This window comes from Onychostruthus taczanowskii, unplaced genomic scaffold (assembly GCF_017590055.1).
Source record: "Onychostruthus taczanowskii isolate IOZ18803 unplaced genomic scaffold, ASM1759005v1 scaffold151, whole genome shotgun sequence".
Lineage (NCBI taxonomy): Eukaryota > Metazoa > Chordata > Aves > Passeriformes > Passeridae > Onychostruthus > Onychostruthus taczanowskii.
In genome coordinates, this window is record NW_024498697.1 from 835,330 (window position 1) to 846,921 (window position 11,592).

The following is an 11,592-nucleotide window of genomic DNA, read 5'->3' on the forward strand; positions in this document are numbered from 1 at the left end:
TGCACCTGCCTGCACGTCCTGCCTGCTCCTTAGAGGCATTAATATATTAAACACACAAAATCCCCCCTGCCTCCGCCTCCTGCCTCAGTTTCCCCCTCGCCAGGAGCCATGGGTGGCGTTTCTTCTAGAAACCGTTTATTGGGGTGGTGGCACTCGTTGGGGGGTGGTGGTGGTGTCTCCAGTGCCATCAGAGCAGGTCCCAGCGCTGGGGGCTGCACCCCCAGCCCCCCCTGGTGCAGCGGGACCCCGCGGGGCAGCAGTGGCGGCCGTCGGAGCAGCAGGAACCCTGCAGAGAGAGACAGAGTGAGGGAGGGTAATGCCCCCGCCCCGCCAGAGGGGGTCTGGCGGGGGGCTGAGGGGGTTGGCAGCAGCGGGGTGGGTGCCAGCAGCTTCTCACAGCTCTCGGTGGCCACGTTGCAGGTGTAGCCCCGGGGGCAGCAGTGCTTGTGGTCCCCGCAGCAAACGGCCTGGGGGGGACACAGGATGGCATCAGTGGGGTGACACTGGGGGACACGGGTGTCTGCGGGACACAGGGGTCTGGGTACCAGGGACAGAGGTACGTCAGGTGTCCCCAGCAGAGACCCAGGGACTGTGCCAAACCCTACCCACACAGCCTCCATGGAGGGACCAGTGACAAATGTGGGAGTGTCCCATGTCCCTGCCCCTCTCAGCCCTACTTGTCCCCAAAGGGCCACCCCCACAGTCACACGCTGCCCCAACCCCCTCCATTCTATTCCCAAATCCTCATTCCCTGGGACAACACCCCACCCCTGGGGTGCTCCCACCCCCAGGGACTCCCCCACACCTGCTCGAGGGGGCAGCACCCCCAGGTGCCCAGGCTCAGCCGGCAGCACGTGCTCCCGTCAGGACAGCTCGTCTTCTCATCACATTTGACGTTCCCCGATGTCACCTGTCCCCCCCAGGGCAGCGCCGGGGTCTTGCTCACCCAGGGCCGGCGGGTGCCCCCCCCCTGCAGGCAGCTGCCCTCCTCGGGGTCGCAGGTGTAGCCCTGGGGGCAGCAGTGCACGTGGTCGGGGCAGCAGACGGCCTGGGGGCAAAGAGCGGGGGCTGAGCACAGGGGACCCCCAGCAACACAGCTGGGGACCTCCAGGAGACAAGTGCCCTCCTGCCTGTTCCTGCCCTCCCCTGTTCCGTGTCCCCCCAGACCCAGCCTGCCTCCATCCCCACTTTGAGGGGGGCAGATATGGGGACCACCTCATGATGCTTCTGCCCCTCCATGGGACACACGGATGTCCCTGAGCATCCTCCTGTCCCTGAGCACCCCAGTGGCCTTGTGTGCCTCCATCACCTCCCGGTCCCCAAGTCCCAAACTGGTCCCAGTTAGCAGAGGGGGTCTGACTGGGGCTGGGGGCCAGCAAAGGGGCCCTGTGTCCCATGGGGACATGAGGGGTTTGGAGCCCACCCTGTCCTTCTTGGACGACAAGGGACACCTGCCCTCACCCTGCCCATGGGACAGGGGACATCTGCCCTCATCCTTCAAGCAACAAAGGGGGACATCTGGCCTTGACCCTCATGGGGAGAAGGGAACATTGGCCTTTGTCCCCTCGGGGCACAGGAGACCCCCAGCCCATGGGGCTGCTGAGGGGACAGGTGGCCCTGTGAACATTCCCATGTCCCCAGGCAGGTGCCCCACTCAGGGTCCCCTGAGTCATGTCCCTCCCTCCAAGGACACCCCAGGACCCCCTGGAATCTCTGCTCAGTCCAGGACCCCCCACTCCCCTGGGTATACCCCCGGGGCCCCCACCCCACACAGCCATGGACCCCCATGGGCAGAGCCCCCCACACCTGTTCGAAGGGGCAGCACCCCCAGGTGCCCAGGCTCAGCCGGCAGCACGTGGTTCCATCAGGGCAGCTCGTCTCCTCATCACATTTGACATTCCCTGATGTCACCTGTCCCCCCCGGGACAGTGCCAGGGTTTTGCGCACCCAGGGCTGGCGGGTGCCCCCCCCCTGCAGGCAGCTGCCCTCCTCGGGGTCGCAGGTGTAGCCCTGGGGGCAGCAGTGCACGTGGTCGGGGCAGCAGACGGCCTGGGGGCAAAGAGGAGGGGCTGAGCACAGGGGACCCCCCAAAGGACTGCCAGCTCCACAGAACGGGGGACAAACGTGTCCCCTCCTGCCCATTCCTGCCATCCCCAGTCCCCGCCCCAGCAGAGAGGAGGGGGGGATATGGGAACCCCTCATCACTGCTGACCTCCCCTCAGTGGGACTCAGGAAGGTCCCTGAGCATCCTGGTGGCCTCATGTCCCTTCACCACCTCCTGCCACTGGAGCCCCAAACTGGTCCCAGTCAGCACAGGGGGTTTGACTGGGGGTTGTCAAAGTGACTCAGTGTCACCCTTCCCCACGGGACACCAGGGAATGGGAGCCCTCTTGGGGGACAGGGGACATCTCCCAGTTCTGGAGGGACACAGGGGAACCCACCCTTGTCCCTCCCAAGGCGGACAGGGGACATCAAACCTTTTCCTGGGCAAGTTCAAGGAATCCCCACCCTTGTCCTTCTCAGTGGAACAGGACACAGCTGCCCTCATCCCACCCAGGGGGTCAGAGGACATCTGTGTTTCCTGGGGGCACAAGGGACCCCTGTACCTGCTCGAGGGGGCAGCACCCCCAGGCCCCAGAGCTGAGCCTGCAGCACGTGTTCCCATCGGGACAGCTCGTCCCCTCGTCACACTTGACGTCACCAGCTGGGGACAGGGGACAGTCAGGGCTGGTGTCCCCTCCCCGGGACAGGACAGGGGGTTGCTCCCTGGGGGGGCCTTACCTCTGGGCAGTGCTGCCAGAGGGGCAGAGCCCCCCAGGGAGGTGCAGGTGGAGTGGATCAGGTCACAGGTGGTGCCCTGGGGACAGCAGTGCTGCCCGTCACTGCAGCACACGGCCTGGGGGAGACACAGCATGACAAGGACCCTGAGATGGGGACAGGGGGCACAGCATAGGGGACATGGCGTGGAGGTGCCCTTGGGACAGCAGTGCTGTCCGTCACTGCAGGACACGGCCTGGTGGGAGACAAATGGGGGGACAGGGACCCTGGGGACAAGGACAGGGTGTGCTTAGCACAGGGGGCAGTGCAGGGTGCCTGGTACGGGACGTGGCACAGGTGGGGTGCCCAGGGCCCAGTGTCCACCACAGGATGCCCAGCAAGGCGTGTCTGCTGTGGGGTGATAGGGACAAGGTGCCCAAAATAGGGTGCCTGGCATCACTGTGGGGTGCTTGGAATTGGGGTGCCCAGAATGGGGTGCCTGCATGGACTGGCACGGGGTGAGTGGTGCGTGCTGGGGTGTGGGGTGCTGGACTAGGGTGCCCACTGAGAGGTGGCTGCCTTGGGGTGCCTGGTTTGGGGTGTTCAGTGGGGGGTGGAGGGTTTGGGGTGCTGGGCACAGGTTTGGCACAGCTGCCCATGCCGGGGTGCCCAGGGCTGTGCCAGCACTCACGTTCTGCAGGGGACAGCAGCCGTACTGCGTTGGGGACAGCTGGCAGCAGGTGGCCCCGTCGGGACACGCTGAGCGGCCATCGGGACACAGCACCTGGCGCAGCGCCACTGAGGGGACACACGGTGTCACCGCGTCCCCTCCGAGGGCACGGCACAGCGAGGGCACCCCCAGGGCACCCCCCTTACCTGGGGCGGGGGGGTGGCGCTTCCAGGCAGGGAAGGCTGTGCCCAGGGGGACGTCGGTGTCACCGGCAGGGGACACACAGCGCCCGCGGGTCAGGTCACAGACGGTGGCGTGGGGACAGCAGTGCACCTTGTCAGCACAGCACGAGGCCTGTGGGTGCCAGCCGTGCTCGTCACAGCGATGGCCGTGCCAGGTCCCCCCCTCAGCGTCCCCGTGTCCCCACAGCCCATACCTGGGGCATGGGGCAGCACCCCCAGGCGCCGCTGCTCGTCACACAGCACGTGGCATCGTCGGGACACTCGGACTGGCCGTCAGGACAGGGGACAGCACGGGGGGCTGTGGAGACAGGTGGCACCCCCGCGTCCATCCTGTCCCCTCGAGGCCCACCCTGCCCCCCAGCCACCCCCCGTGTCCCTGTACCCAGGTCTGTGACACAGGACTCCCCGTCAGCGCTGCAGTGGGACCCTCGGGGACAGCAGCGGTAGCCCCCCGCGCAGGGGACACTCTGGGGAAAGAGAAGGGAGAGGGAGGGCAAGGGGGTCAGGGTGTGCCCCCCAAATGGCAGGGACAGGGGGGAAACTGAGGCACAGGGGAGGGGGCTCACCTCTGGCAGCTGGCAGCCAGCAGGGCAGGATGAGCTGTCCTGGCACCCCATTGCACTGCGGGCAGGCAGGGCCTGGGGGCACAGGGGGGGTTGGGTTACATCCCCTGCTGAGGCCCCCCCGACCCCCCCAAACCCCACACACTCACCGGGGTGACGGGGCAGGGTCCCCCATGGGGACAGGGCAACTGGGCCCCTGCGCCGGCCAGGGCCACCCACAGCAGCAGGAGGGTCCTCATGGCTCTGGGGGCACCTGCGGAACCCCCCGAACCCCCGGCCTCAGTTTCCCTTCTCACTCAGCGGGCAGGTGGCTCTGCCCCCCAAATCTCACTTCTTCTTTCAGCCATGTGTTGGGAAAGTCCCAGCCCCACCCCTTCAGGCAGCCCCCACCCCGGGGTGCTGGGGGGCACCTCAGGGTGCTGGGGGTACCCACAGACAGCGGGGGGGCCCTGCGGTGTGTGGCACCCCAACCGCACCCCGATAACATCTCCCTGCGGCGCCAGACGGGAACCCCCGCCCCCCATCCCACAATCACTGTCACTGTCACTTCCCTTTCCCCGCTGGGGGCACCTCCTGCCCCGCCCAGGGCGGTCACAGGGCTTGTGTCCCATGGGGGGGGTCGGGGGGGGGACCCTGGTGTCACTGCACCACCCCCCGCGACCCCCCAGTACCCCCTACTGTGTTCGCAGTACGCCTCCCATCAGGGACTCCCAGTACTCCCAGTGCTCTCCCATGACTCCCAGGACCTCCCGGGGAACCCCAGTGTTACCCCATGACTCTCAGTGTCTCCCAGTTCCTCCCTTAAGTCCCAGTTCCTCCCAAAGCTCCCAGCACCTCCCAGTCGTCCGTATGACTCCCAGTGGCCCCCGTGACTCCCAGTTCCTCCTGGCAGCTCCCAGTGCTCCCAGTACCTCCCGGCGGTGCCCGCGTCCCCCCGCGCTCCCCGTACCCACCGGCGCGCCCAGTTCCCTCTCCCGGTCCCGGCCGCAAGCCCCCCCCCCACCTCTGGCCGCAAGCCCCGCCCCCGCCTCCCATTGGCCGCCAGCCGCGCCCGCCGCGCTGCTATTGGCCAGCCAGGGGTGAGAGGGCGGGCACAGCGGCCGCCTCGCCCCCGTCACGTGACGGACGATCACGTGACCGCAGCCCCCCCACTCCCCCCGGGCTGAGGGCGGCGAGAGCGCGAGGGGGCCCGGGGCACAGGGAGCCCTCAGAGCGCCCTGCCCGAGGGGGGACCCCACAGCCCGGGGCACAGGGAGCCCTCAGACCGCCGTGCCCGAGGGGGGACCCCACAGCCCGGGGCACAGGGAGCCCTCAGACCGCCGTGCCCGAGGGGGGACCCCACAGCCCGGGGCACAGGGAGCCCTCAGACCGCCGTGCCCGAGGGGGGACCCCACAGCCCGGGGCACAGGGAGCCCTCAGACCGCCCTGCCCGAGGGGGGACCCCACAGCCCGGGGCACAGGGAGCCCTCAGACCGCCCTGCCTGAGGGGGCACCCCACAGACCGGGCACAGGGAGTCCTCATACTGCCGTGCCCGAGGGGGACCCCTCAGACCTCCCTGCCCGGGGCACAGACCCCCCTGCCCGGGCAGGCACCTCTGTGTCTGCAGCCTTGAGCCCCCCTGTGCGGCCCCGGGCCCCCTCCCCGGGGCAGAAACCCCTTGTCAGGGCACAGACCCCCATCAAGGGCACAGACCCCCCTGCCCTGTCTCAGGGTTTTGTCCCTCGGAGCCCTCCAGGCCTTGTTCCCAGGGAAGGCAGGACCTCCAGCCCCCCACAGCCCCCCAAATTCTCCCCAACCCCTGCAAACTTCCACCAGTCCCCACAGCCCTCTCCAGTCCTCCTCAATCTCCCAGACCCTCCCAAAACTCCAGTCTTTGCTCCCCACCTCCCTCATCCTCCCTGCCAATGCCCACAAGTGCCCCTAAATCCTCTCCAAATCCCCTCCAACCCCCTGTGCCCCAAAGACCACTTCAACTTCTCCAACCGTCCCCAAATCTTCCAACCTCCCTGTCCAAGCTTTTCCCATCCCTCTCCAAGCTCCCCTAATGCCCCTCCAAACCCCCTCCACCTCCCCAAACCCCAAATATTCCCTAAACTCCCATTTCCCCTCCTACACTAACTCCCTCATTTCCCCCCAAATCACCCCCCAGTCCGAGGAAATTCACTCCAAACCTCTTCCAACCACTCCAATACCCCCTAAACCCTCTTTAAAACTCCCTCAACTTCAACTCCCTCCACACCCTCCCTAAACCCCCAAACCTCCCTTTCCAACACCCCAAATCCCTTGCAAACCCCCTAAACCACCTCTGATCTTCCCAGCCCTTCCCAATACCTTTCAGTCCATGCCAACCTCTCTCCACACTCCCTTCCCTAGACCCCCAACTCCTCCAATTCCTGGTCCAACACCCTGAAATTCTCTCTATAACCCTCAAAACCCTCCAAACTCCCCCCCAAGTCCCCCAAACCCCTCCTTAGATCCCCAACCCCAACCAATCTGCCTCCAACCCTCCAAACCACCTCCAGCCTTCCCAACCCCTCCAAACCCCATACTCCATTCCAAGTCCCCCAAACCCTCCCTAGACCCCAACTCCTCCAAATCCCCCTCCAAACCCCCAAACCACCTCCAGCCTTCCAAACCCTTCAAAATCCTTTAAAGTCCCCTTCCAACCTTTCTCCACACTCCCTCCCTAGACCCCCCCAGCCCCTCCAAATCCCCCTCCAGCGCCCTGAAATCCCCTCTAACCCCCTCCACACTCCCTCCCAAGCCCCTCAACCCCTCCAAATCCACCTCCAACCCCACAAAATCCCCTCTAAACCCCTCAACCTCCCAAGCCCCCCAGCCCCTCCAAATCTACCTCCAACCCCACAAAATCCCCTCTAAACCCCTCAACCTCCCAAGCCCCCCAGCCCCTCCAAATCTACCTCCAACCCCACAAAATCCCCTCTAAACCTCTCCACATCCCTCCCAAGCCCCCCAGTCCCTCCCTAGCACCCCAACCTCCCCTTCAACACCCCCATTCCCCCCCAGACCCCTCTCCATGCAGACACCACATCACCAGCCCGTCCCAGAGCCGCCGTGCGGGGTTGGGGGCACACGGGGCCTTTATTGGGGTCAGATGGCCGACTGCTCCTGGCGGGGGGGCTCGCCGGGGGCCGGTGGCCGCTCGGGCTCGGTGGCCATGGCGGCCTGGCGCAGCACGGCCATGTGCTCCTCGGCGGCCGCCAGTGACCGCTCGACCCAGTGGCGAGCGGCCGGCTGGCGACAGGCGCTGCGGGTCACCAGCACCAGGTGACTGACCGACAGCAGCAGCGCTGCGGCCCTGCGGGGACACGGGGCCGTCACTGCGGTGTCACCACCCTGTCACCGCCCTGTCACCGCCCTGCCCCACGTGGCTTCCTCAGCAGCAGCATGGCCCCCAGCTGGCATGTGGTGACCAGGGACAGGACCCCAGGAATGGCCTGAGGTTGTGTCACAGGGGGTTGGGATGGATCTCAGGGAAAGGTTCTTCCCCCAGAGGTGCTGGCACTGCCCAGGCTCCCCAGGGAATGGTCCCAGGCCTGAGGCTGCCAGAGCTCCAGGAGGGGTTGGACAGAGCTGCCAGGGATGCCCAGGGTGGGATTGTTGGGGGCCAGGGGTGGGACTGGATGAGCCTTGGGGTCCCTCCCAACCTGGGATATTCTGGGATCTGCTCACTCCCTGTCGTGCTGGATGACTGGGCTTGTCCCCAGAGTGGGGTTGTCCCCAGAGGTGTCATATGGGATGGGGGGGTGTCCCCACCCACAGGTATCCCCCACCCAGGAGTGTCCCTGTCCTTCCCGCTGCTGTCACCTCGCATCCAGCAGTTTGGGGTCCAGCGGGGGGTACATGGATCTCACCACGTCGTCCACCCTGCGGTGGGGACAGTGTTAACCCCAGGGACACTGTGGTGACCCCTGGGGTTAACACTGTCCCTCGAGCACACCCACCCCAGCCCAGCGCCCCCCCAGAGCCCTGGGACATCCCCAAAGCCCCCATGACCCCTCCAGACCCACCCTGTCCCAAATCTCTGAGGACCCTCCAGAGCCCTGGAAATTTGCCCCCAGTCCCTGGGGACACCGTAGAGCCATAGGACCCCACCCAAGAGCCCTGGGACCCCCCAGACATCCCCTGTCACCTGGGGCTGATGCGCTTGGCCACCACAATGATGTCACCCAGGCTGGCTGGGGACTTCACGCGTGCGCCTGAGCCCATGGTCATGGCCACCAACTTCTCCGTCAGCGTGTGACAGATCTGGGGGACAGCAGCAGGCACTTAGTGCCACCATCAGCACCAGTGCCACCAGTACCAACAATGTCACCATTGCCACCATTACCACAAATGCTGCCCACTATTGACACCAATGTCACTAGTGCCACTGGTGCCACCAGTGTGACCCTTGCCACCAGTGCCACTGGTGCCACCACTGCCTACCAGTACCACCAGTACAACCAGGGCTGCCATTGCCACCAGTGTCACCGCTACCACCATTGTCACCACTGCCACCAGTGCCACGCCCTCACTCACCTTCAGGATGGCGATGCAGTGGGACACCAGACCCCTGTGGAGAGGGAGGAGGGTGTGAATCCACCTGTGTCCCCCCTGCTCTTGTCCCCTGTGTGTCCCCCCTCTCCCGCCAGCCCACACTCGATGTCCCCCAGACCTGTGGGAATATTCCCACCCCAAGTCCATCTTGAGGACCATCCCCATGGATTGGTGACCTCCAAACCTGTCCCCTGCATCCCATGATGGGGAGCTGGCACTGCACAGGGGTCCCCAGCAGTGAGGGGACACAGGGGACACTCACGAGGCATCCTCGACCCAGTCCTCGTTCTCCAGGATGGCCTCTATGTGGGGGTTGGTGATGACCACGTCATCCAGCTCCAGCTCCGAGGGCTCTGATGGTGTCTCCGTGGTCCCCATCAGGTCCACGATGGGTCTGTCAGAGACATGGGGGACATCCCACCAAGGGCCACCTCCTTGGGCTGCCCCACAGCTCCAATGGCCCTGGTGCTGGTGGACGTGTCCCCATCTTTGTCCCCCTGGTGATGTGGATATGTCCCCAACTTCTTCCCTCAGATGATGCTGGACATCCCCTACATCATCCCCCCGACTAAAATGGACGTGTCCCCATCTTTGTTCCCTGGATGATGGGGACATGTCTCCATCTTTGTCCCTTTGATGATGGCTGATGTGTCCCCATCTCTGTCCTCCTGATGATGATGGGTGAGTTGCCACCTTTGTCCCCCCGATGACTGTGGATGTGTCCCCCACATTGTCTCCTTGATGATGCTGAACATGTCCCCAGCACTGTCCCCAGCCCACGGGGGTTGCAGTCCCTCCTTGGTGGGGACAGGCATACTGCCACTCCCTCCCACTGGGGTCACTCACTTGGTGTCATAGTGGTGGCGCAGGTCCTTGGGGTGACAGTAGCGCTGCCTGCACACCACCACCAGCGCCACGAAGGACGCCAGGAAGATGGTGGCCAGCACCCCGATGGCCACGATGACAACGGTCTCCATGGCTCGTCCCCACCGCAGGGGCTCAGGCGTCCGGGGCCATCACAGCACACTGGGGGCTGCAGGGACAGGGGCTGCAGGGACAGGGGGACCAGGGACTGGAATCCCACAGATGTTCTCCTCTCCATCCCACACCCCAAATCGCCTGGCCAGGACCAAGTGTCACCCCCAGATTTTCACCCCTCTGTCCCCAGGGTCTTTCTAGAGGCAGTGTCACCTGGGGCATGCGGTGACTCTGGGTGTGGGGTACAGCAGGATTGGGGGGCTGCCCTCATCCCATCACCACGGCTATAGGAACAAGGGGACAGGGAAACAGGCACTGGGGTCAGGAGAGCAAGGCCTGGTCCATAGGGGGGTGTGGGGACCCCCAGAGTGTGTCCTTCTGGGGACACTCACAGCCTTGTCCCTATGGGGACATGGAGACCCCCAGAGCCTTTCCCTGTGGGGCCATGGGCACCCCAGAGACTGATCCCTAGAGGGAGCCCAGAGATCCTGTCCCTATGGGGCCACAGGGACCCCCAGAGCCCCCAGTTCTGATTCCTGTGGGGTCATGTGGACCTCCAGAGCCCCCTTCCCATGGGGATCCCCCAAATCTGATCCAGCTGGGCCATGGGAACCCCCAACCCAGCCGTGCTGCAGTAGCAGGGCCTGTGTGTCCCTGTCCCCATGGACAGCAGGACACCAGCCATACCAGGCCCAGGGGACCCCCTGTCCCCACCCGGATGGACCGGGAGTCCCTGTGGGGTTCCCACCCTGTGGGGACACACCCCGTGCCCATCCCGCGGGCCGGGGGCTCCATCCCTGCCCTCCCTACCTGCTCCAGCCGGGAGGCACCGCCGGGCGGGACACGGGGACACGCGGGGACGGTGCCACTTCCGTGCCGGGTGTGCAAACACAGCCACACCGACCTTCGCCCCCTGACTCACACCTGGGCCCCCCACGGAGGGGGGGTGCGGGATGGGCCCCCGAAACCCTCCGGCCCCACTGCTTCCCCCCTCCCCTCCCCTCCCCCTTTTTTCTTTCGCCCCTAAATCCCACTGAATTTTAAGCCAGGTTTAGGGATTTGGCTTAGATTTCCAGCCTGGCTGCAGTTGTCCTGCAACCCCACGGGCTGGGGACAGTGAGGGGGGGACAGGGTGCTCCCCCTGCCCCCCCTCCACCACTTTCTCACTGCGATTAAAGCCTTAAGAGGGATTTTGGCTGCCAAAGCTGCTTTTGCTGTAACCCCCTGGTGCCTGGTCCTGGGGGGGGCACAGCCCCGGGGGTGCCCCCAGGCCCCCCAAAGTCTCCCCAGCGCCGCCCCCAGCCCCAGGGGGTCTGTCCCGGCTGGGCTGGGGTCAGACCCTGCCCGTGCAGCACCAGGGAAGGTGGGACGTGCTCCAAGGGGAAAAGGGGAGCCTGGGGGAGCACTGGCAGAGGGGTTTGGGGGGTTCTGGGATGGGGGTACTCTGCTGAGGGGTTTGGAGGGGATCTGGGACTGGGGGGACACTGCTGGGGGGTTGGGGGGGTTCTGGGACTGGGNNNGGTTGGGGGGGGGTTCTGGGATGGGGGGAACGCTGCTGGGGGTCCCTGGGAGTGCGGGCACTCTGCTGGGGGGGGTCGTGGGAGTGGGGGCGTTGATGCTGGGTGGGCCCTACGAGGATATGGGAGGAGGGGCTGCTGCTGGGAGGTGTCTGGAGAGTCCCTGCGAGGGTCTGGGGGCTGCTGGGGGTCCCGTGAAGCCCTGTGAGGGAGGATGAGTGATCTGCTGAGTGGATCCTGTGAAGATCTGGTGGTGGGGGCTTTGCTGTTTAGGGGGTCCAGGGGGCTCTGAGAGTGTCTGGGG

The 11,592-nt window shown here is 65.6% G+C and overlaps 2 protein-coding genes across 2 annotated transcripts in view; both read right to left on the reverse strand.

The window, feature by feature from the left end:
- Positions 1-122: 122 nt before the first annotated feature.
- Positions 123-5,234, reverse strand: GRN (granulin precursor). The gene is given in 13 exon segments (XM_041398993.1): positions 123-322; positions 324-467; positions 806-1,048; positions 1,807-2,049; positions 2,607-2,704; positions 2,782-2,896; positions 3,449-3,555; positions 3,634-3,781; positions 3,864-3,967; positions 4,052-4,136; positions 4,236-4,307; positions 4,382-4,485; positions 5,186-5,234. Coding segments are annotated over 12 exon segments (1,584 nt in total). The 5' UTR covers positions 4,472-4,485; positions 5,186-5,234; the 3' UTR covers positions 123-187.
- A 2,099-nt stretch (positions 5,235-7,333) lies between these two features.
- The window catches only part of TMEM98 (transmembrane protein 98), a 4,946-nt gene continuing 687 nt past the window's right edge, over positions 7,334-11,592 (reverse strand). Inside the window, exons 2-7 of the mRNA XM_041398995.1 lie at positions 9,640-9,841; positions 9,056-9,187; positions 8,776-8,809; positions 8,387-8,502; positions 8,062-8,121; positions 7,334-7,552 (exon numbers count right to left, since the gene is read on the reverse strand). Coding sequence (XP_041254929.1) covers positions 7,345-7,552; positions 8,062-8,121; positions 8,387-8,502; positions 8,776-8,809; positions 9,056-9,187; positions 9,640-9,770 — 681 coding nt within the window. The 5' untranslated portion in view covers positions 9,771-9,841 and the 3' untranslated portion in view covers positions 7,334-7,344. The remainder of the gene's footprint in view (positions 7,553-8,061; positions 8,122-8,386; positions 8,503-8,775; positions 8,810-9,055; positions 9,188-9,639; positions 9,842-11,592) is intronic.